The following is a 23,955-nucleotide window of genomic DNA, read 5'->3' as shown; positions in this document are numbered from 1 at the left end:
TTTTGAAGCTCACGTCAGGTTTCCTTGCTCACGGCCCTCCTTCCAGGGGAGATGGTTAGGTCATGTCCACTATTTTGCAAGTTTACATTGTGTTACAGTGTGTGTGTGTGTGTGTGTGTGTGTGTGAGTGTGTGTGTGTGTGTGTGTGTGTGTGTGTGGTCAGGACACTTTCCAAGAAACTTAAACACAGAGGTCATTTTTCTGTGTGCGGCCACCTCTCCCCCGAGACCCTTTGTTCTGTTCTGTGTGCATTTCCCACCGGTGCTGCTTTTGTGCCGGTTCCCCTGCAGCCCCCACAGCACGGCGAGGCGAGGAGGTCATGTCTGCTGTTGTACCGGCCATCCTTGTGACTATCAATCTTTGTTTCCCTTATAATGAGAGGCTGAGCATCTTTTAATATGTTTAGTGGTCTAACTGACTATTATTTTGTTTATAAATCCCTCCTTAAGCGGCTTCATGGAGGCATAATTAGTACTTTGGAAGTATGGGGAAGTGACAATTACACGTCTATAGATACCCATATATGCAGCCGAAACTGTTACAGCGAGAACATGAAAGTGTGGATCGCCACCCCCAGTTTCCCTGTGACCCCCAACCCCCTTTATCCATGACACTCCTGTTGCTACTGACATTTGTGCTTTCCTAGGGCTTTATATGCACAGAAGTGTCTCAAGTCTTTGCTCATTCTTTCCAGGGCTCAGTCATGGATATTATGAAGTTTTCATATTATGGGATGTCCTGAAATGCGTCTCTCCATTCCCCTGCTTATGAGTCTGGAGTGGTTTCTGATCCAATCTGTTGCTATGGATGTTCTTGTCAAATCTTCACACGGACGTAGGGTAATTTATATGCCTGGGAGCAGGACAGCGGATCCTATGTTAGATGCACATTAACTTTGCTTTTTGAAAGTGGCCTCGGATTCCCTCTGCAGCCAAGGACAACCTTGAACCTCTGATTCCCTGCCTCTTCCACCCAAATGAGTAGAGGGTTACAGGTACGTGCAACCACACCTGGATTCCTGTGTGCAATTGGCTCAGTCACATCCGCCATGAAAGGAACTCAAGGCAGGAACTCAAACCAAAACCGGGAGTCAGGAACTGAAGCAGAGGCCATGGAGGAACACTGTTTGCTGCCAGGGTGCAGTCCTGAGCCATCTGTCTGTGCCTTCTTTGGTGGCTGCTGTGGACTTTGCGTTACAAATAAAAGCACCTGAGTCACTTCACCCATTCCAGTGAGGCATGCACACCATTTCCTCTTGTTTATTTATTTATTTAGGTTTTTTGAGACAGGGTTTCACTGTGTAGTCTTGGCTGTCCTGGAACTCGCTCTGTAGACCAGGCTGGCCTGGAACTCATAGAGATCTGCCTGCCTCTGCCTCCTGGGTGCTAGGATTAAAGGCATGCGCCACCACCACATCTTTAATTTATATGCATTGGTGTTTTGCCTGCATGTATGTCTATGTGAGGATGCCAAATCCCCCAGAACTGGAGTTACAAACGGTTGTGAGCTGCCACGTGGGTGCTGGGAATTGAACTCAGGACCTCCGGAAGAGGAGTTAGTGCTCTTAACCACTGAGCCATCTTCCCAGCTCATTTCTTTCTTTTTTTTTTTTTTGTTTTTTCGAGACAGGGTTTCTCTGTGGTTTTGGTGCCTGTCCTGGAACTAGCTCTGTAGACCAGGCTGGTCTCGAACTCACAGAGATCTGCCTGCCTCTGCCTCCTGAGTGCTGGGATTAAAGGCGTGCGCCACCACCGCCCAGCTCATTTCTTCTTTTTTAAATTTAGCTTTATTTTATGTATGTGACTGCTTTGCCTGAACATATGTGTGTACCATATGTGTGACGAGTATTCAGAGTTTGAAAAAAGCCACCGGATCCTCTGGAATTGGAGTTAAGGACGGCTGTGAACCACCACGTAGGTGGTGGGAACTGAACCCATATCCTCTGGAAGAGCCGTAAGCGCTTTTAACCACGGAGTCATTGTTGCAACCCCTAGGAGGTTCAGGTTGAGGTAATTTCTATTGTTTTATTTATTTATTCATTTTTTATTACTACTACTACTACTACTATTGGGTTTTTGAGACAGGGTCTCTATTATGCAGCTCTGGCTGTCCTGGAGCTTGCTGTGTGGGCCAAGCTGTACTGAACTTGGAGACCCACTTGTCTTTCCCTCCCAAGTGCTGGGATCAGGGGCATGGACTACCACAACCGGCTTAGTTTTTGAGGCAAAGTCTCATAGCTGAGAATGACTGAACTTTTGGTCCTCTTGACGCCGCCGCTCAGTGCTGGTTGGGGTTACAGGTGTGAGCTGCCAGGCGCAGTTTGGGTAGTGTTGGTGCTCCTGTCATTGCATTGCACCTTCCGCTGAGCTGCTGCTGCTGCTGCTGCTGCTTCTTCTTCTTCTTCTTCTCCTTCTCTCCCTCCCCCCCCACCTCCTCCTCCTGTAGTGAGTCTCTCGTGTCTAAAATTCATTCAGTGCCCTCTTTCTTTGCAGAGACTCACTATTTTTACTGCCTTAATAAAAACCAGCTATGCTCTTTACTGTTTACTGCAGCATGTGGTACCAACCAGCCACTTAATTGTCATCGCTGGGGTTACAGGTGCATTCTACCCAGCGTAAGCCTTCCTTCCTCCTTTTTCCCTCCTCCCCTCCCTGACTTTCTAATAATGGAGCTGATACTCGGGGCCTCGTGAACCATAGGTGAGCCCTCTACACTGGACTCCACATCTGAGCCCACTGGCTGCTTTCAGTTTTGCTCACTTTGGTGTCTCTATCCCCTCATGGTTTTGCTTTTCCCATTCACGTCAACAATTTTCTGGTTCTCATGTCTCGATTAAACCTTGCTGTTGGGTGTTACTCGGCTGTGAGAGTCATACTGAACCCCTCAGTTTGGTTGGCCCGTCTCCTACCAGGACAGAATGGTAAAAGACCTGGCTGCTGCTGGAGGCCTCTGAGGTGGGAAGGGATCTTTCTTTCTTCAGATCAGGGCTTGGAGGGGTCGCAGTCAATGTCTCTGGCACCTCCTCCCCCCAGCCTTTCTGACACCACTAGAGGGAAGGTGGTGGGGCTCCCTACTGTTCCGGTTTGCTATGCTAGCTCTCCTGGCCAGAGGCCCAGATTGCCTACCTTCCTGCTCTTTTTTCTGAGGTTGGAACTCAGGGCCTCTGATATTCTAGGCAAGCCCTCTACCAATTGACCCACACTCCCAAATCCGTGGAACACGCATGTAGCTGAGGTTATCCTTGAACTGGCAGCAGCAAACTTCTTGCCTCAAGTGTTCAGGTCACAGCTGTGCACTCCATGTCCTGGAGACCTTTCTCGGAGAGGCGCATCCAAGCTCCTCCCATCTCCTCCCCTGGATGTTGAAGGAAACACACACACTCAACAGCGGCTCTCGTATTTAGGACTTAGTATTGGCTTTATTTCCAGGCCCATGCTCAACAGACACCACACTCAGCTCTATTAACTAAGCAGGAGGGTGGGGGGAGCACCACTCAGTCCATCTTCCCACCGCTCAGGTTTTTGCTTCTTGTTGGATTTTGAGCAGTTTGACTGTGACACCACCCGTTTCCTGAGCTTGAAGTTTGCTTCCTGAACCTGCAAGTTTGATAAGCGAGCCCCCACCCCGCTTTTCCAGTTCTAAGGATTGAAAGCAGGGCCTTGTGCACATTAGACAAAGACCACCTTTTCCTCTCAAGCTGCACCCCTGCCCATTTACTCTGGGATTCCAAATTACCCATGAGGTCCCATCTCTTCCTGAGCTCTGCTCACTATTTAATAACAATAATACAGATTTTTTGTTCCCCGTCCTGTTAACTGCCTCTCTCCCCGGGTTCTAAGAGTCCTTTCTCTTGCTTACATACTTGTCTACTCTGAACACCTGGAAGTTACCAACATACTTTTGTTGGCTGGTATCCTAAAGTTAGTGTCTATTCTGGGTGTCTTGATAGGTTGATCTTGTGACCTTGTCTTCCTGTCCATTCCCCCATCCCCGCCCCAGGTAGGTTTGTGTGTAGCCCCGGCTGTCCAGGACAGTTTTGAACTCAGAAGTTTGCCTGCCTCTGCCATTAAAGGTGTGCTACCATTGCCAGGCATCCCCCTGCTCCTTATCTATAGCCCCATCTGGCCTCTGCGTGCTGGGGGAATAGGGGCACAGGTAGCTAATGCTCCAGAGTCTTGTCGAGCTTTGTATGGAGCAATTTAGTTAGAAGATTTGACCCTTAGGCCAAGAGGTGGCGTGAGTGCCTTTAACTCCGGAAGTCAGGAGGCAGAGACAGGTGGGTCTCTGAGTTTGATGCCAGCTTGGTCTAAAAAGTGAATCCCAGAACTGCCAGAGCTGTTACGAGAAACCATCTTCAAAAACCAAAAATAAAATTTGAGCCTTATGGTCTTGGAGCTTTTGTTCATTCTTTTAGATTTAGTTTTATGTATGTGAACGTCTTGTTTGCGTGTATGTCTGTGGACTGTGTGTGTGACACCCTCCAGAGGGTGTCAGATCCCTTGGGACCTCAGTCACCAATGGCTGGAAACTGGCAAAGGTTGCTGGGAGCCTAATCTGGTTCCTCTGCAAGAGCAGCCAGAGTTCTTGCCCTTTGAAGCCATTTTTACTGCTCAAGTGCACAAGGTAAATTTACGCCACCAGAGCAGGGGTTGTGATGATCATTTCTGACTGATGGCAGGACTCGGCACCGTGTCACTAAGCCAGGTGTTAAATCTTGTCCTCCACCATCTTTCTCAAGACGCCTGTGAACAGCGACTGCTCTTGAATTTTCTTTCCACTTATTTTAGTATTGTTCCACTTGACACGCATGGTCAGAGGGCTATTAGTTTTTCCTACTTTTATGTGGGTTCCAGGGATCAAACTCAGGTCACGAAGCATGACTCTACCCACTGAGGGGCACCACCAGACCCAGCAACTGCTGAAATCACATGGGAGGTAGAAAGAGCAAGGAGTCTCAAGGTTTTATTGCCGGTCACAAAATGGACTTATACAATACCATGTGAGTCCCCAGGGGTCACACGGAGGGTGAGGGAGGCAGGCCTTTCTGGGCTGTTTATAAATCCATTCCCTTTTGTCTAACCAGACACTAGAGACAACACAGAGCTTTTAAAGAACATTCCAGTTGAACGAGAGCTAACCAGATGCTTATCAGTCTTGGGCTAACCACTGACTGGGACGAGACCCCTTCTGAGCACCCTATTTGCACCCCACTCGGAGGTTCTCCAGGTTGGCCAGGGTGCAGCTGTCTGCGGCCACCTGTGGACAGATGCTGAAGATACTGCCGAGTCTCTGTTGGACACAGGCTTAGGGGCCTTGACCCCCAAAAAGCCTGCCTTACAAGACCCATCATGGCTTATATATACCCAAGCCCATACATACCAGCTGGCTGCCCTGTGGGCCCATTAGGCTGTGCCTACATTCCTCAGGGACCTTAGAGACCTTCTTGACTGTTCTGTGTTATCCTCTGTTCTGGCCATGCCACCTGCTTCTCACGCCAGAAAAGTGCTGCTGAAGTTTTGCTCTAGTGTCTGGTCTGGCACCACTGAGCTGGCAACCACTGAGCTGACGCCACAGAGCAATGTGAAGGTGGAGATATTCTGCTCACACCGCAGCTCGCGGTCTCCAGCGGCCCCATGGCTGAAACACTCATCAGCACGCTCTTAGCCCTCTCTAGGGTGTGGTGCTGGAACCTGAAGCCCAGGTCAGGGACTGGACAGAGACTGAACAGAGGCCAGCGCTCACATGCGGTTTAATTGTGGAAAGGGCACAGCGTCAAGAGCAGCATGTTTACCAGGCTGGTGTAAGATCAGTCCAGACGTGGTTCTTTACCACTGACAGTCGCAATAAATTCAAAACCCAAGTAGCGATTTGAATCTTTTCTTGGAAAACAAATACAGTCAGTGTCCGGTGCGGTCCGCAGGGTCAGTGTGGCCCTGCATCATGGGTGCAGCCGGGGTACTGGGGGCCAAGGGCCATGGGGTACAGTGTCTGCTGGGGTCCTCATCCTCCAGGAACCAGCCCTCTCCGTACCCTGCCCCGCAGTGGGCAGGGCCAGGATAAAAAGGGGCTCCAGCCAGCAGCCTGTGTATAGTGGGTCTGGAAACTTCACCAGAAATTTGCCCCACATGGCTTCTGCCATTTTAAGGGGTTCTAGAATGAGCAATGGGGGTCTTTCCCAGCAATGCAATAAATATGAGAATTTATGGAGAATCAGCCAGTGTGGCAGAGGCCACACGGCAGAAAAGGCTCAGTTTGGCTTCTGCACGTCTCCACTGACTCTTCACAGACCAGGGTGTCTCCAAGTCAGTGGCTCTGGGAACCCCACTAGGTAGCTGGGACACGTGATGGTCCTGTTTCTAGCAGCCACCAAGGGAGGGGGTGGTGCTGGGCCACTGGGAGCAGGGGGTCCCACCAGCAGGACCCTCCCAGTCCCTGCATTTAGGGTGTGGTGATTGGAGCATCTCTGGTGGTGGGTGTGGAGCGTGGCTTCATGTAGGTCTAGCCCTCCCGTACACTCACTCGAGGCTCAGCCAGGGAGCTGTGGATGATGCTGATGATGGACTCCAGGCCGCTGCCCTCTAGCAGCGTGCGGTGGTCACCCTCAATGATGTGCACAGAAACCTTCCCGTCGCACACCTGCAAATGTGGACATCTCACTGTGATGCCACCATCCAGTCTGGCTCTGCAGATACGTCTGCCTCACCTGCCACACTCACCTGAGAGAGGTTGTAGTCAGCACCCAGATCCTCACCGTAAGTACCGCCTGTCTTGGCACGCAACAGAGTCACATTGCCATGGTACTTGGCCTTGGGTTTATACTGGTCGGCCGCCCGCAGCTTGTGGTAGAAGGACAGGGCAGCAAAGCTCAGCTCGCGGCGGTCCAGGCTGCGGTGGCTTTTGGTGATGAGGTCAACAGCAGCAGTCACCCGGTCCTCCAGGCTTTTCAGGGGCAGCAGGGCCTCTAGCATCTGGAGGGAACAGTTCTGAGTATCGGGGTGGGCCAGTGTGCCCCGCCTTCCACTGGGGAGACAGGGATCTAAGGAAGCGGCCCATCTCTCTGGTCCATGCCACTCTCAGCTCCAGCCTGCCCTTCCTGCCCACTCCAGGGTGTCTCTTGGCCTACCTTGTTGTGCTCTGCATCAATGAACTGCTTTACGAAGAAGCATATGGCCTCAGCCTCGGCCTCGGCCTCACAGCCTGGGGTCATCTTTGCCCGATAGCTCTGTCACGGGAGGAGACACTGCTGCACCAAGTGCTGAAGTGACCAGAAATGCGTTCACATCCAAGGCACAGGTGGCAGCACTCAGGACCAGCAGGCCCAGCTCTTACCTGGGTGTAGGCCAGCACGAAGGTGTGTGAGCCGTCAAACAGGAAGAGGCTGTTGTGGGTGGGGGCCGGGCCCTGCTGGGCCTGAAGCTGAGAGCACATCTCAAAGGCTACGCAGGCCCCGAAGGAGTACCCAGCCACTCGGTAGGGCCCCTCGGGCTGCACCTGCTTGATGCAGTCGATGTAGTAGGCAGCCAGGTTCGGGATGCTGTCCAGGGGAGCCGCTGTAAGACAGCACAGGGCTCAGCACTTAGTGGGGAACGGAGCCCCCAGGCAGCGAGCGCTGGCCCAGCGTGAGTGCAGTACCTTTGGTGCACTGCAGGCCATAGGTAGGCACACTGAGCTTGGCAGCCAGGTTGTGGAACACAGTGGTGGAGCCTTCAATGGGGTGCACCAGGAACAGAGGCCGCTCGGAACTCTGCACTGAATTGAGCCGAGTGAGGGTTGGGCCCTCGGGGTTCACCAGCAGGGTGCTCAGGTTCAGCTGGGCCGGCTTCAGGGCCGAGTCGTTCTTGGACTTGGGGGCTGTCGCCTCTGTAAGGACAGAGTATGGTTTAGGCTAGCCTTGGTACGTGGGCTCTGGTACACTACACATGTACTAAGCACTGGTCCCAAACGCTCTTGTTTTTTGATTGTTTTTTTCAAGACAGGGTTTCTCTGTAGCTTTGGAGCCTGCCTGTCCTGGCACTCGCTCTGTAGGCCAGGATGGCCTTGAACTCAGAGATTCAACTGCCTCTGTCTCCCGAGTGCTGGGAGATTAAAGGCGTGTGCCACCACCACCCAGCTCCAAGTGCTCTTTGGAAAAAGGACCTTACTGTTGCCCAGTGCTGGAAGCTCAGACAGGACACACCAAGACGCCCTCACAACCTGCTGCCGGGTACGCACCACTCGCGGAGCCAGTCTTGGAGGACAGTTCCTGCAGCTTCCGAAGCGTGAGTTGCCGCACTTCGCGCATGGGCAGCACCAGGTTATGTTCATGCTCCAGGACCTGGCGTACTTCTACACCCATGAGTGAGTCCAGGCCAAGATCTGCCAGCGAGCTGTCTAGGTTAACACCTGCCAGGTCTCGGATGCCTGCCAAAGAGGATTTTATTTAGAAGAGAGGGGGTGAGGACAACCTGGCCACGGGAACCAGGCATAGGCCGTGAGTGCTGGCCTAGAACAGATCCGTTTTTCTCTACAAACAAGCATCACTATGGTCACAGCTCCCCAGGCCACGCAACCCTGTCCTCTGCTTCTACAGATGGGGAAGCCAAGGCTCAGAGAGCTCGGTGGGTTCCTGAAGTTGGCTCACCTAGGATGTGTGCTACAGCCTTCACCAGATCCCGCTGGCCTTCGCCACCACCATGGGCCACAGCTTTCTTCTCAGCCAACACAAAACTACTCAGGACTGCATAAGGCTGGTTCAGGAAGAGGTCCAGCACCTCCATGCAAGAGGCGATACGCTGTGGCAGCGTGCCACCGATGACGGTGTCATTGGTACCCATCGCTTCCAGGACGATGCCCACATCACCGATGGCACCCCACTGCACGGCAAGGCCTGTGAGCAAGGGAAGCAGTGGGTGAGGGCTCTGCGCAGCGTGCGGTCACAGCACGGGTGGGCTGGGCAGAGGCCCACCTGGGAGGCCATCGTGCTGGCGCTGCTCGCATATGCGCTCCATGGCAGAGTTGGCGAAGCCGTAGTTGGTCTGTCCAGCATTGCCACGTCCACAGCTTACCGAGGAGAAGGCCACAAAGTAGTCCAGCTCAGGGCAGGCTTCCCGGGTTGCCCTGCGGGTGGGTGTTCATCACTTCATCATGCCCATGACCTCTCCCAGGCAGTCCAGAGAAGGCCACAGGTGGCACCGATCTGCCTCCCCCAGACCCCCAGGCCCGGCGGGGACCAAATGGAGGTACTGCCTACCTGTCAAGGTTCAGGGTACCACTGTATTTGGGCTTGTTGACATCCTGGAAGAGCTCTGGCGTCTGGTTCTCTAGCATAGCGTCTCTCAGGACCTGGGAGAAAGGATTTTAGTGCTTGCTGCAGCTCTGGGGTTCTACCCCACTTAGCAGCTACCCTGGGTCTCAGGCTTTGGAGGTATCTGGAGCCCAGGATGCCTTTCTCACCATGGCCAGGTTGAAGACACCTCCAACAGGCCCAAGCTTTGTGGCTTCAGTGATGAGAGCACGGGCCCCCTCCAGTGAGCTGGCATTGCTTGTTGACACTAGCACGTGTACGCCCTGGCGCCTCCACTCTCGAACCTGCTTGGCTTGGTAGCCTGTGGGACACAGGGCTGTGGGGCTGCACCGGAGGAGAGGGAGTGGCCTACAGCCCCTCCCAGAACACCTTCCACCAAAGAGAGGCCTACATCACCAGCTGCCCCAGGTGCCCCTACTAGCTTACCTGTGCGGATTCCAGAGCGGGAAGTTAGCACAAGCCTCTGGGCCCCCCGGAGCACGAGCCACCGGGCCAGCTCCAGACCAAAGCCACCTAAGCCACCAGTGATGATGTAACTCTTGTGGGCTGGGCAGAAGGTCTTGGCGATAGCAGAAATCAGGGTGGGCTGAACCCCTGGGAGCACAGTCTCTGGCTCCTCCTCCCGCACCTGCAGATAAAGAGCAGCAGCTCAGAGCGACCTAAGGACCAGTGAGACGGGAAGCAATGTGGGAGCCCCTCTTAGACGTGGGCCTGGAGGGACGGCTCAGTGGCTAGGAGCACTGGTTGCTCTGAGCTGTCCTTCAGCCTCTGCACACGTGCCGTGGCATGCAAATATTACACAGAAGTAGATGTAGTTAGAAAAACTAAACCCTGCCAGCCAAAGCCAACGTGGATACCCAGGGGCTGCCTCACCTGGACAACGACTTTGCCAATGTGTCTCCCCTGAGCCATGTAGCGGAAGGCATCCTCCACCTGGGTCTTGGGGAACACTGTGCACTTGAGGGGCTTCACCACCCCATCCCGGATGCCAGCTTGCAGCAGGGCTGCCACCTCCCGCCAGGACTCATTGTTCTCCTCAAAAAGTGCGTCCAGCAGGATCCCGTGGAAAGTGACATTCTTCAAGAAGATAGCCATGCCTGAACGGGAGAGTCACGGTCACTGGTGGAGACCCCAGGCCCCCACACTAGCCCCCCACCCCAGGCCCCCACCTCTGCCCCAGGACTACTAACCCAGGGGGTGGTTGTTGGAAAGATCAAATTTGCCGATCTCTAGGAAGCGACCATGCTGAGCGAGGCACCGGACACTGGCCTGGAGCTTCTCTTCTGCCAGGGAGTTGAGTACCAGGTCGACCCCTAGGGGGACAAACACAGATCCTCTGGGTCATGTGGGCTCAATCAGTCCAGAGGGCTAGACTGAATGCGTGAACCACTTCCTGGCAATGGCCCAGGTGGGCACCTACCTTTGCCACCGGTGTGCAGTAACACGTGCTGCTCGAATGACGTGTCTCGTGAATTAGCAAAGCTGGTGTCATCGAGCTGAGGGAACCTGGCCTGGAGGTAGGCTCGCTTCTCAGCTGAGCCTGTGAGGAGAGAGGCCCTAGTGAGCCTGGGTCACAGAGATCAAGGCCTGGGGTTCGGGGGGCAGGGCCCTTACCCACAGTGGTGAAGACTCGGCAGCCCAGACTGAGGGCGATGGAGATGGCGGCCTGGCCCACCCCGCCGGAGCCCGAGTGGATGAGCACGGTCTCTCCGCGCTGCACACGTCCTCGCACCACCAGGGAGTAGTAGGCAGTGGTGTAGACGACGGGCACAGAGGCGGCCTCCTCCAGGGTCCTGAGGACACAGCACAGGATCACCTCAGTCTGGCCACCAACTAAGATCATGTCACCCCCAGCTGCAGCCAGCCCACTTACCAGCTGGAGGGCACTTCCCAGAGGAAGTCCGGTGACAGCAGGACGGAGGTGGCCAGGCCCTCTGCGGGCACCAGCCCCATCACACGCCGGCCACCCCTATCACGGCCTGAGAACTCCATGCCCAGCATGCAGTCCCGGTTGGCCCATTTACCTGCAGGTAGACAGAGGGGAGGCGCATGCAGTGCTAAGGGTCCCCTCTTTGGGTTGTCCAGGGTACGCGGGTGCAAGTGTAGGCAGGCCCTGGTGTGGGGAGCCCTTTCCTCCCCAGGACTTCTCCCTGGGTGGCACATGCACTACCCCTAGCCACTCAGCCGCACCTGGGATGGCATCTGGGGACAGCTTGCCCGTGGCAAGCATGATGTCGCGGAAGTTGAGCGAGGCATAGTAGACAGTGCAGAGCTGCGCTCCGGGGCTGGCGGGCTGGGCATGTTTCAGGGGAGAGCAGACCCAGCGGATAGAGGCAAGGTCTCCTCGGGTAAGGACATTTATGAAGGCATGTGATGTCTGCTCTTCGGGCTTGTCTGAAGACAAAAGGAAGCAAGAATGTCACAGGGCCTACCTGGCCGGGCTCTTTGACCCCCACCTCCTCCTTGGCCTGGCAAGTGTAGGGCAGGCAGCGATGGGCTCACCCTGCTCTAACAGGAAGTGGCGGAAGGCACCCCAGGCCCCATCACGGTACACGTTCATCACCAGGTCAGTCTCTAGCACCTTCCGTAGCTCTGGAGAGCCAGGGTCCAGCTTGGGGGTATGAGACGTGCTGCTGAGGTTGGACAACAAGATGCACCTGTGGGACGAAAGGAAGGACATCAAGGGTGAGTGGGAAGGTGGGAGGGAGGGTAGGAGGGAGGGTGGGCACCTCTCAGGGTTTCTCCTACCGAATCCGGTGTCCACCAGGCTCTTTGCGGAGACAGTTCACCAAGCCTACAACACCTGAGGTGGGGCAATCCATGGCTGTGAGCCACACAGGCTGGGAGGATGATGTGACCAGAATGCTCTGCAGGACAAAGAAGGGTCAGCCTCCAGGAGGGTCCCATGCCAGGGAGGGCAAGGAAAGGTACCCAGCCCCAGGACCTGACCTTCAGAGAGTCCACCCACTGGAAGCTGGTATCTTCCACAGGCAGGAAGAGGGGGTTGTCCTGCGGTGTGGCTCGGCGGTATAAGAAGAGCGCAGTACCGTAGAATGACTTCTTCAGGGCCACTAGGCGCAGCCCCTTCTTTGAGAACAGGCTCTCCCACTCTTCCTGTGTGACGGCATGAGGTCTGATATAAGTGCCGAGCTGGTTGGGCTATACTCAGCCCTCACCTGCCCTGCACACCCAGCAGCAGTACCTGGCTTAGAAGGCTGGGCCCAGGCTGCACAGCAGAGGGGAGGCTGGCCAAGATCTCCCCAAGGGAATGACCTCTGAGCACCGTGTGCATTAGTAGGAAACCACCTTCCTTGAGGGCATCCACCATGTTGCTCAGGGCCGAGACTGGGTTGCCCAGCCTGGCCACTGCACAGTTGCAAACCAGAAGGTCAAATGCACCCAGGCTGCTGGGGGCAGGATCCTCAGGGTTCCATTGGTCCTGAGCAACATCATACTGCTGCAGCTTAGTCTGAATATCCTGTAGGGCCTGGGGATGCTGGTCAGTGGCTGTATATTCCAGTTGTAGCATAGGCTGGGTGTTGAGCAGTTCTGGGATGTAGGAATACAAGTGACCTTCTCCTGCCAGCACCTGGGGTGGGGGAACATATTAGATCTGCTGCCTCTAGGAAACAGCAAAAACCTTGGGGCTGGGTAAGCATCCCTGGGCCATTCAGTCTATGGCAACGCCAGCTAGGAGGCTCTTTCTACCCCCCAAGCCTGTCAACGATGTCCCACCTTGGAGCCCAAGGCATCTAGGACTTCTTTCCTAGAAGCTTTCCTTCTGGTATCACATTCCTGGGCTGGTAGGGGTAATTTCCCCACCAAAAGGTGGAAGACCACAGAAAGCAGCTGCACCATGCCTGCCTGCTTTCAGGTCTGAGGTCACCCTGGATCCAGGCATATATACGGCCTGACTACCCTTCCGGCACCCACCTCTACCACCTTCATCTTGAGGCTAGGCAAGTTCTCCAGGGCTGTGTCTATGCAGGCCTTGAGTGCCTGGGAGTGAAGGAGACCACTGATCAGAGGGTCTTCTGGCAGCAGGAACCTTTCTTGGGCCAGCGCCTCGCCCAGCTCCAGCTGCAGGTTCCCATTGAGCTGCAGCTGGCAAGCAGCTGCCAGCAGCCGAGACAGTCCATGCTGTGACGGGTCCTCTAGCTCAGGTGCTGCCATCTTCAGTCCTTGCTGGGTGGCCTTGGTCTGCAGAGCCTGGGCCAGATCTGAGAGGGAGAAAGGTCTGTTTTCCAAGGCCTCCAGCCAACTTCAGGACCCATTCCCCAGCCTGTCCTTAGGACAAGGGGTGCAGCAGAACGCTGTGCCTAGCCATGGAGAGCGGCCTCACCCTTGCACAGCTGCAGCTCCCTCTGCAGGGCAGGGCTCTCAGACAGGCACCCAGCCTCCACGTGGGGTGTGAAAATGAACTTCTCCAAGGTGGGAACCAGCTGTTCCTGCTGCCGCCGTGGGGCTGCTGTTGTGTGTAGCCTTGAGATGTGGACCCCACCAGACACCGTGCTGCCCAGACAGAGGCTCATCGTCACATCAGCCACTATGGAGACACACTGGTCAGCGTCGGCAATGCCCGGCAAGGACACAGGTGCACAGAGTGAGGGTCAGAGCTACCTTGATTTTCCCCCTCCAGCGTGTACACCTTCTGCAGGTGGGTCGCAGGATCAATGTGGATGGACGTCACTCGGGTAGGTAGCCGCAGACTCTGCTGACTGTCACCCAGAATGGAGATCTGTAGCATGGTGTCCAGGAAGGTCACCCAGTTGTCTTTCCAGAGCAGCTTGCCCTGTTCGCCTGCGGCAGAGGGGCTGGGTCAGGACTCCAGATGGCACCTGCTCCAGGGGCTTCTACTTCCCCCCAGCAGGATATGGCCCCTGGCAATCGTGCTCGACTCTGGGATGCTCCTGCCCACCTTTAAGGCTGGCCTCAAAGATGCCCTGGAAGTGAGGGCCATAATCATAGCCACGCAGCCTCAGCTCCCTGTACACCTCTGTCTGGGTCAAGCGGGAGGCAGGGGCAGATTCCGGGGCGCTCAGGGCTACAGGGTGGTCGAAGAGCTTGGAGTCAGGGTCTTCCCACTGGTACACTTTTCCTATAGGAGACGGGACAGCAGGAGACCTGAGCGCAAGGCCGGCTGGGATGGGGTCCTGGGCCCCACAGGTCCAGCCAGGTCCCACTTACCACTCACTATCAGGTTGCTACTGTCAGACACTTCAAAGGCATGGGAGGCTTCCAGCAGCCGCACCTCCAGAGACACAGTCCCTGCAGAGAAGGAAGGTCAGAGCAGAGTCCTCAACATCCCACCGGCCCCTGCTGAGGGTGTCTCTTACCCGTCTTGGGCAATATGGTGGCCTGATGAAGGGTGACATCCTCAAACACCACGGGAGTCTCTTCAAGGGACAGGCCCAGGCTGCGGGCCAGTGTCTTCCACACCAGGCACAGGTAGCCAGTGGCAGGGAAGATGGCCCGGCTATCGATGCAGTGGTCGACCAGGTAGTGGTCGGGAGACTCAGGACCAGCATCTGTAAGGGACAGAGACCTGAGCACTGGCCCATGTGCCTGGGAAGGAACCACCCCACCATGAGGCCCGGCTCACCAATGTTGTAGACCGTAGCAGAGGAGGAACTGGAGCCACTGGGGAAGTGTTCAGCAGCTGGGACATCCCAGGTCTGACTGTGGTCCCACTTTATGTGAGGGGAGATCAGAGGAGTCCCTCGGGGTGCCGGAAACTCCACAGGCGGGAAGAGGGCATTAGGGTTGACATCAATGCTAGTGGAGAGAGAGCTGAGTGACACTCCTGGCCCCAGGTCTGAGACACTTGTGGCTCCATTTGTTTCAAGATCCCAAGATGGCCAAACAGGGCCAGAACTGAGCGAGGCCAACAGTAACCCCTCTCAGGGAGGGTGGAATGGGCCCCCAGGAGCAGGGGAACCTACCCCGTGGTGACCTACCCCGTGAGGGAACCTACCCTGTGAGGTGCACCTTGCCAAGGTTGGTGAGGAAGAACTCCAGGTTGTCTTTGTGGTCCCTCTTCATCAAGGGGATGATGGTGCAGCTAGGCTTCACGCCCCGCTTCAGGACAGCCTGTGCATGGCAAAGGAGGGCTGGGCTTTGACCTCCTGCACCACACTCATCCTCTCCAGTGACTGGCAGGCTGCTGCGCCCCTTCCCAGGGCAGACCCGGTGCTCACCTGCAGCAGTGCGTGGGGAGCAATCTCCAGCAGCACAGCATTCTCGGGGACATGCCACAGAGCTTCCTGGAAGAGCACGGGGCTCACCAAGTTGTTGACGTTGTACTCAGCAGAAGATGTGCGGGCCAGGCTGCTCTGCCACTGGGCCTCAGGAATGGAGGTGCTGAGCCAGCGAGCTGAGCGTGGCCGTGGTTCCCGGATCACCTGAACACAGGAGCTTGGTTAGCAAGCGGAGTCAAGTTACCACACCTTAGGTCCGCATGTGGCCAGGCACTCACCTTCTTAAGAGCCTGCAGCAGCATGGGGGCAATGCCCTCCATGAAGTAGGAGTGGAAGGCAAGGCCACCTGTCCGCACCTCCTTGGCAAACACACCCTCTTGCTTGAGCTGCTCCACGAACTCACTCACCGCGGCCTGCAGGCAGCAGAGCCGGTGGTCAGAGGGGTCTGAGCAGGCTCTCCCTTGTCAGGAACAGTAGGGACGGGGACAGGTACAGCTCACCACTGGGCCCTTTAGCCTCCCGTGTAGGGCCAGGGCAAAAAGCAGGGGAGAGAAGTCCTGCTATGGTTGCAGGGCCCACCTGAGGTCCAGAGATGGTCACAGTGTCCTCAGAGTTGTGACAGGCAGGCACCACACCAGGGGGGCAGCGCTGTTTACATTCCTCCCATGACAAACCTGCAATCAAGAGTGGCTGGCCTCAGAGCGGGTCCCCACCCACACCGCTGATCCAGGATTCTGCCAAGGGTGTAGCGGAAGGACGAGATGACAGGAGGGCCTCAGAAATGGCCTGCCCAGGACACTCTCACCCTCCGCAGCGTCTGATCTCAAGAGGAGGTGTCAGGGGTAAGTAATGGAGGGGCTGGGCAATGACCACCTAGGGTCAAGCAAGTAGCTCTCTGCCCCTCATCTCTCGTCTTGCTCAGGCCTGTGGGCTCAGAAGAACTGAAGCCTCCTGTAAATATAACCCGAGCAGAGCGGCCTGTCTCCTTGTCACCGCACTTCTTCCTCCAAGACCCCGTGCCCGAGGTGGGGCCCCAGAGGATACCTACCAACAGCTGCCATGGACCCAGCTGGGAGGCGGGCATCCTTGATGCACTGGCCTCTCCAGTAGGCGGCAAGCACAGCCTCCCTCTGGGAGAGACAGCCATCGGCATAGCCACAGGCAACTTCTCCCAGCGAGTGCCCGATGATGCCATCAGGTTTCAGCCCCACAGAGGTCAGCAGGTCTATGAGAGCGATCTGGGGGTTGGAGACACAGGGTCACGTCACTCACACAGACCCCGACCACTAGACTGACAACCACTGACAGCAAAGCCTGGCCCCTCTCTGGTGTCAGGGCTCCGGGGAAGCCCTACTCTTCCCCAGGCTTGCTCTGCCCAGGGAAGCATACATGCTGGTGCCCATGCCCTGGACCGTGTGATCCCAGAGTACAGCTCCTTGCTTCTGAGTGTCCCAGGATCCCACCACCACGCTGGTGACCTACCTGGATGGCAGTGAGGCTCACAAAGGCATGCACGATGTCATCGAAGGTGCTCTCATCTGTGCTCAGCAGCAGGTCTGACACTTTTACTCCCAAAGGTTTCACAGCCTCATCAGATCGCAGAATAGACTCGCGGAAGCTGTCCAGGCGCATGAGGCTCAGCCCCATCCCGCGCCACTGCGTGCCCATCCCTGTCCCAGAGAGCTTATCAGGGCTGCATGGAGCCCTACCAGCCTTGCCCTCAGGGAAAGGGAGCCACCCCCACCCTCCAAGGGTTAGCCTGGGAGCAAAGGGCAGACTCACCTGAGCAGATGAACCAGAGTGGGCGTCTGCTGGCGGACACTTGCTGCACTTCCTGGACATCTCCCTCAACACCCAGCACAGTATAACCCCTGAAGGGCATGGCTGCTGTAGGGGTGGCTGCAATGTCATTGAGCATGCTCACAAAGGCCAAGTCCTGGCTGTGCTGGCGGCCGTGTTCCAGCAGGCCTTGCACCGCCTCTACAGTTCGTCCACTAGCGTGCAGCAAACGGGGAAGGGCAGCATGTGGCGCAGGAGCAGGGGCCTGCCGTGTGTTCGGCTGGAGGATGATGTGGACGTTGGAACCTCCAAAGCCAAAAGAGTTGATACCCACATTGCCACCACGAACAGGCAGGGGCTTATCCACCACCTGCAGCCGCCCATCAAGAAGGGCTGGGATTTCAGGGTTGGGGTTGTGGAAATGCAGGTTGGGGGCCCAAACCCCATGTTCCAGGGATAGCAGCACCTGCAGCCAGAACACATGGTTAGTTAGGGGACAGCAGACCCCAGCCAAGTCCCCAGTCAGGCGCAGCCCCAGAAGGCATGGAAGTTCAGAGGTGGGTCTTCCAGACAGTTGTACATGTCTCCCAATGTAGAAACAGGCTGAAGGTCCCTACAAACGGACAGGCAGGTGTGAGGGTCACCAGCAGGAAAGGGCACGCAGGGCATTTGCTGGCTCACTCCTCCCTTGCCACCACAGAACGAGGCGTTCTGCTGAACCTGGCTGCCTAGATGCGTCCTCAGCACTGCCCATCCTGTTCACAGCCAAGCATCCCTCTGTCCGGAAGACCACAGGGTAGTCCCGTCCTCCCTGCCTTCTCGGCCACGGTGCAGGCAGGTTAAGTGGTGGTCACAGTACACAGCTATCCACACATCAGAGACTTCTGACTCACAGAGCCCAGCCTGCTTACCTTAGCCAGGGCTGCAAGTCCTGAGGCAGGCTCAGGGTGTCCCATGTTGGATTTGGTGGACCCGATTAACAGAGGGCCCTGGCGGGAGGCACACAGGGCTCGCACAATGCTGTTCAGCTCCTGGGGGTCACCCACCTGCAGGAGACACAAGGAGGTTAAGGCTGCAGCCAGGAATCTCTCTAGTAAGGGTGAAGGGGTCAGGTATGGGCTAGAAAGGGCTTTCACCTTGGTGCCCGTGCCATGGGCTTCAATGTACTCGAGGGACTCAGGGGCCAGGCCGGCTGGCCGGTACAGTGACTGGATGAGTTGCTCCTGGGCTACCCCAGAGGGGAACGTCACACCTGGGGCAGACGGGGTAATGGAGGCATGAAGCCTTGCACACGCCACCTCTGCATTTTTTTTCCCCCCGAGACAGGGTTTTCCCTGTAGTTTCTAGAGCCTGTCCTGGAACTAGCTCTTGTAGACCAGGCTGGCCTCGAACTCAGAGATACGCCTGCCTCTGCCTCCCGAGTGCTGGGATTAAAGACGTGCGCCACCACCGCCCGGCTCTCTGCATTTCTTGAGACCCATGCTCTCTTTGCCTTCTGTGCCCACCTTGCTCCTTGCAGCCATCTGTGTTGGTGCCAGCATTCAGTACAGTGGCATAGACCCGCCGGGCCAGGGACTTCTTAGTCAGCAGAACCGCCACCACAGCCTCAGAGCGACAATATCCATTCCCTAGGGCAGATCAACACCTAAGCCAGGCAGGTACCCTGGGACGATGGTGTGTGTGTGTACACTCACACCCCATACGCCTCAGCAGTAGTCAAGATGCCATACTCTGTATACAGACTGGAATCCTGCATAGGAAGCCTAAGGACCCCCCATGCCAACCTCACCTGAGTCATCAAAGGACTTGCAGGTACCCTCTGGGCTGAGCATGCCCAGCTTCATGAACTGCACAGAGGTGTTGGGTTTCAGCAGCAAGTTGATGCCACCCACAAGGGCAGCAGGGCATTCCCCACTGCGGATGGCATGATAGGCATTCTGTAGCGCCAGCAGGCTGGAGGAGCAGGCTGTGTCCAGGGCAATGCTGGGCCCTGCGAGCAAGGGCATAAAGCAAGTGTGGTGACCCCAAGGCGGACACTGGCCTACCCAGATCTCGAGGACCTCACCCAGCTTTCCCCAAGAACAAGGAAGCCTGAACCCCAAAGGGTCGCCCAGATGGATGGACACATGCAGGTGAGGCCTATGCCAGGGCTGGTCTGTCCACCCACCAGGGCTGGGAGAAAACCAACCTTTGAAGTCGAAGAAGAAGGAGAGCCGATTGGCCATCATGGCTCGCTGGCAGCCCACCATGCTGTAGCCCAGGAGTGTCTCAGGATCTCTGCTCAGGGCCTCCGATGCCTCGGAACCACTCACACCCACCCAGACACCAGTGTTTGTTCCTCGGAGCGAGGCTGGGTTGATGCCTGCCGGGGGTAGCAGTAAGGCTCAGGTTTGGCCACACAGGTTTGGGTGAGAGGGGTACTATCAGGGGAAACAGTGGGCCTCTAAGGTCTGGGTCAGTCTGCAACCACAGGAGGGACAGAGGATACCATTGTCCCAAAGGCAACTCCTTTGGCCTCTGGTGTCACTGGTGGGTCCCAAGGGCAGCCTGCCCCAGGACAGGCTGAGATAAGGAGATACAGGCAGACAAAGGCCAAGTGTCCAAGCTGGGAAAGCAGAGGACAGTGGGTAAACCCCCAGGGAGCTGTGCCCAGCCTTTGATAGGCGCAGTGGGGAACCTCCATATTCACCACCGAGGCTGCCAGGGTCCTGCACCCCCTGATCTCATACTGTACGCCAGAGTGGCTGCATATCACGCGGAGGGCCAGAGGGCTAGTTAGGTCCTACCAACCTGAAGCTCACTCTTCCCACCACGACGCCAACCCACAATGGCTGCCCACTGTGGGGTCTTCTAGGCCTAGGAAGGAACATGTCCATGTCCCAAGCAGCAGGATCCAGCACAAGAGACAGCCTGTTGGGCAGGACTGTTGCCAAAGCTGGAGGCCGAGCCCCTGCAGAACTACCTGCTGTAAGCCCCGCCCTCAGCTCCAGAGCAGCCAGAGATCAGGGAGTGAGGAAACTGGGGTAACAGGGCGCGCCTGGGACACCACTGGTGCAGTTGTGAAACTGTGACCTGCCCAGGGCCCCCGCCTCCTGAGCCACGGGCCCTAGATCAGGGCTGGGGACAAGGCCAGAGGCCTATGCCAGGCTTTCCTGATATCTCAAAGCCAAGAAAATACTATTGTTGCATTTCCTTTTCCTTTTCACAGAGCTGGGGATGAGACCCAACCCAGGTTCCTGTGCACATTGGACAAGTGCTCTACCACCGAGCTACCCCCTCAGTCCTCATGTCCTCCGAAGGGCAGGAGCACCCCAATGACCCACCTGCGTCCACAATAGCCTCATAGCTGACTTCCAGCAGCAGCCGGAGCTGGGGGTCCATTGTGTGAGCCTGCTTGGGGTGGACCCCAAAGAAGGAGGCGTCGAACTTGGACAGGTCCTTCAGCTTTCCAGACCGCCTGGGCAGACCATAGAGCCCTGTGGAACATCACAGTCCCTGAAGCCAGGGAACAAGGAGCTCCTTCTTCTTGGGGAAGGCTCCAATAAAGAAGCGAACCAACCTTACTGTGAACGAGGGGGTCCCAAAACACCCGCACGTGTGTGGCCCAAACCTGCCAGAGGTGAGGTTGGTGACCACCCCCTGCCACCTCCATCCTGATGGGAGACCCTCTGCCTGATATGTGGTTGGCCAGGCCGGCCTCACAATGCTGACTCACACCTGCCCATCAGGTAGAGCCACTCTTGGGCTCTACGTTAGAGCCCGTTGGGTGTGAGAGTCAAATCAGCATCTTAAGACACCGGCAGCCCGCTCAGAGCATAGGCTGCAGATGGGACTTTCAGAAGGACCCAGTCCCCTTCTCCTGCCCAGCTTTGGTATCCTCCATGTAGGACCCAAGCAAATCGTCTGTCCTTTCTTTCTGACTGGTTCTCAACCTCACAACTCTACAGGAATCTCAACGGGCAAGCACTGTCTCCAGGAAATGCCTTGGCAATTGACTCCCGATCTGTTCTGCTGTCTGATCCTGAGGGGACACTCACCGGCCTTCCATCGCCTGTCATCGTCTGTGACCATGTCCACACCACCAATGAGGTTGGCCCAGAACTCCTGCAGGTTCTCTGACTCAGGCAACTTGCCCGAAATGCCGGCTATCACCACCTCCTCCATGGCTCTTCTCTGTGGGGAAGGTAGCATGGTGGGCCCCACACAGTCATTCCCAGCCACCGCCACAATGTAGCCATCGTTGCTCAATTGGTTGAGCCCTGATGGGCCCTGATCCACAGGTAGCACCTGAGTGTCCTGCACTGACTTTCTGAGAGCCACGGCTGGCTCAGAAAGCCCCTAGCAGTACCCAGCCTGACTCACTGGATGAGCCGGGTGCTCAGGGCTCTAAGCACTGAGAGAGCTACTTCTAAGGTTTTGATCCCTTCCTTTCGCACCTACATAACATGACCTGACCCTACCATGCCTCGCTGGAGCTACACGGGACCATATGACCTCCAGGCGCCTACCGGGTACTGGTCAAATCAGGAACTTGCAAAGTGAGATGGGTCGGGAACACTGGCAAACCAATGCTCTCAGTTCAAGCCACGGGGAAGCCTGCGCTTCCCTCTCCAGGTGGGGATGGAGACTGGGTTCTGCTCAGGTCCAGCAAGGACGCCAGGCTTGCTGAGGATTCAGAAGGAACAGGCCCGACTACTATGGAGTGCCCAGGTCTGGCGGGGCCGAGGCAAACACAGCCCCTGCCCATGGACCCCCTCCAGCCCAGCAAGATCCGACCTGGAGTACTAACGACTCCCCGCTAGGTGCGGAGCAGGGACAGCCAAAGCCTCTCGCCACCTGGCCTAACACCTTACAATAACCTGGCGGAGGCAGCAGCAGGGTCTGCATGAGGTCCTCGGGTCCCCAAGGCACTTGCCCAGGACAGTCCAGGCCTTGCAGCCGTAGGTCTAACGTGGAGGCTTCCGCGCCACCCTGCCGGCGAGGCCTGGATAGTCCGGTGACTTCCGCTGAGGCCCCTGAGGCCTCGTGCGCACCCAGACCCCGCATCTGGCCTCTCCGAGCTGGCACCCGCGTCCCACCGCCGCGAGCGAAGGCCCCGGCCCCATCCACGCGGCGCCCAGCCTGCTGCACCGGGGCTGGCGCGGCGCCCACGTGACAGCGGCCCGCCGCGCTGGCCCTCCGCACACCCCTCCCGCGCCCCTCTCGGCCGCACCGCACCGAGCATCCGGGTGGTTGACCGTCGGAGGGGAGCGGCGGCGCTTTTGTGAGCGCAAGAAAACCGGGGATCGGCGCCCGCCTGTCCTCCCGCCGGAGCCACGGCACTCACGCCGACACCGGCCTGCCGTCCCGGACCCCGGAACGGAGCCGCGTACCTGACTGGGCTCCGGAGGCAGACGACGAGCGCGGAGCGCGACAGGCGAACTAGATGAGGACGCCGCTGCCGTCTCTCTGGCTCCCTCTAGGCCGCGCCGGCGCTATTTAAACCGCGGCCATCCCCGCGCGGCCACGCCACATGGGCTGACAGCTTGGCTGCGCCGCCCAGGCCAATGAGCGTCGGGGCTGCGCCCCGGGACCCGGCGCGCCGCCGCCGGTGGGGTGATGCCCGCGCGCGCCGCCCCCAGCCGGGACCCTGCGCGGGCGCGCGCCGCAGCCGAAGGAGCGCGCGGCCCCCGCCCGCTTCCGTCCCCCGCCCCCGGCCTCGCGCGGGCCACGCGGGCCCGGGCCCGACGCCCTCATCTCTCCCGCTCTCCCCACCCCCGGGGCCGGGCCAGGTGTGCAAGGCGCGCGCGCGCGCGCGGCGTGGGACGGGCGTGCTTGGTCACACTGGGGACTGCGCGGAAGACACCAGGGCCACGCGGGGCCACGGGCCCGTGTCGCCGCCGACTTCACGCCGGGATCGTAGCGCGCGCGGAGCTGAGGGGCGTGGCCTGCTCCACATCGAGACCAATGGGGTGCCGAGGCCGTCCGCGACGGCCCAATGGCGGCGCGCGGGTGGGCGTTGCTAGGCAATAGGGTGATGGGCCGGCAGCGGCGGCGAGGCGCTTCGCGGGCCCCCGCGCAAGCGCGGTCGTTGACCCTGGCGGAGGGCGCCTCCGGCGGGGTTACTACCGGTCATCGTGGCTCAGCTTTCTCGGACACCCTCTCGGTGGCCACCTTGGAGACCAGGATGCGGGCAGGGACGGGTAGAGTGAGCAGGATCAGGAATACTGACAGGCTGCATGCCGCGGTCTCCGGAGTCCGCGCACGGTCCAGGCGCGGCCATCTGGCGAGCGGGATACCACCCCTCCCCCGCATGGTGGGAACAAAGGAGCTGCTGAGCGCCTCCCTGAAATCCTCGTTTCCGGGACCCTCACCCTCCCTCCCTTAAATTCCTCTTTTGAAAGGGTCATCGAGTTTGGGGGCGGGAGATGACAAAACCCACCGACCAAAAAGAGATGAACTGCTCAGGGGGGCCGCCGGAGTGCTCGGAGAGGTGTCTCCCTTCCCTGCCGTCCTTCCCCTTGAGGCCCTGGTCACCAAAGAGACACCTCCTTATGGGGCAGTGTTTTTTGGTTTTGGCCTTTTTTTTTTTTTTTTTTTTTTTTTTTGGCGGGGGCGGTGGGGAGTGGTCCTTGACTGCTTCTCTACAGCTTGGCGTCTGCAAAAGCCTAGATGCAAACGGGTTCCAGAGCTTCAGCCTTGTTTGTCAACCCTGGT

The 23,955-nt window shown here is 57.4% G+C and overlaps 1 protein-coding gene across 1 annotated transcript; it reads right to left on the bottom strand.

Annotated features, from left to right (window-relative positions):
• Positions 1–4,946: 4,946 nt before the first annotated feature.
• Fasn (fatty acid synthase) lies at positions 4,947–22,769 on the bottom strand. The gene is made up of 43 exons (XM_038325250.2): positions 22,632–22,769; positions 21,297–21,432; positions 20,583–20,735; positions 19,448–19,621; positions 19,049–19,249; positions 18,765–18,887; positions 18,396–18,511; positions 18,171–18,305; positions 17,263–17,725; positions 16,963–17,150; positions 16,529–16,718; positions 16,060–16,154; positions 15,759–15,893; positions 15,481–15,684; positions 15,258–15,373; positions 14,886–15,058; positions 14,620–14,811; positions 14,471–14,551; positions 14,202–14,381; positions 13,904–14,083; positions 13,626–13,829; positions 13,217–13,503; positions 12,486–12,872; positions 12,233–12,397; positions 12,032–12,150; positions 11,786–11,940; positions 11,474–11,677; positions 11,157–11,307; positions 10,898–11,076; positions 10,704–10,823; positions 10,474–10,596; positions 10,157–10,380; positions 9,710–9,911; positions 9,433–9,584; positions 9,230–9,321; positions 8,945–9,096; positions 8,621–8,866; positions 8,212–8,400; positions 7,633–7,860; positions 7,330–7,550; positions 7,124–7,222; positions 6,717–6,968; positions 4,947–6,636 (listed from the first exon to the last, which is right to left on the bottom strand). The coding sequence occupies exons 2-43, from the start codon at positions 21,421–21,423 to the stop codon at positions 6,499–6,501; spliced, it is 7,515 nt and encodes a 2,504-aa protein (XP_038181178.1). The 5' UTR covers positions 21,424–21,432; positions 22,632–22,769; the 3' UTR covers positions 4,947–6,498.
• Between the last annotated feature and the right edge of the window lie 1,186 nt (positions 22,770–23,955).

The sequence above is a fragment of the Arvicola amphibius genome, chromosome 4 (genome assembly GCF_903992535.2).
Source record: "Arvicola amphibius chromosome 4, mArvAmp1.2, whole genome shotgun sequence".
NCBI classification, from domain to species: domain Eukaryota; kingdom Metazoa; phylum Chordata; class Mammalia; order Rodentia; family Cricetidae; genus Arvicola; species Arvicola amphibius.
The sequence above is the reverse complement of the archived record's forward strand: the minus strand, read 5'-3'. Positions and strand labels throughout refer to the sequence as shown.

Excerpts from the sequence above, each read along its gene's own strand:
- Fasn (XM_038325250.2), bottom strand. The coding sequence starts at position 21,423 with ATGGAGGAGGTGGTGATAGCCGGCATTTCGGGCAAGTTGCCTGAGTCA. Across the intron at positions 20,736-21,296 it reads TGACAGGCGATGGAAGGCCG|GGCTCTATGGTCTGCCCAGG; the intron begins GTGAGTGTCCCC and ends GATGTTCCACAG. Across the intron at positions 7,861-8,211 it reads CAAGACTGGCTCCGCGAGTG|AGGCGACAGCCCCCAAGTCC; the intron begins GTGCGTACCCGG and ends CTGTCCTTACAG.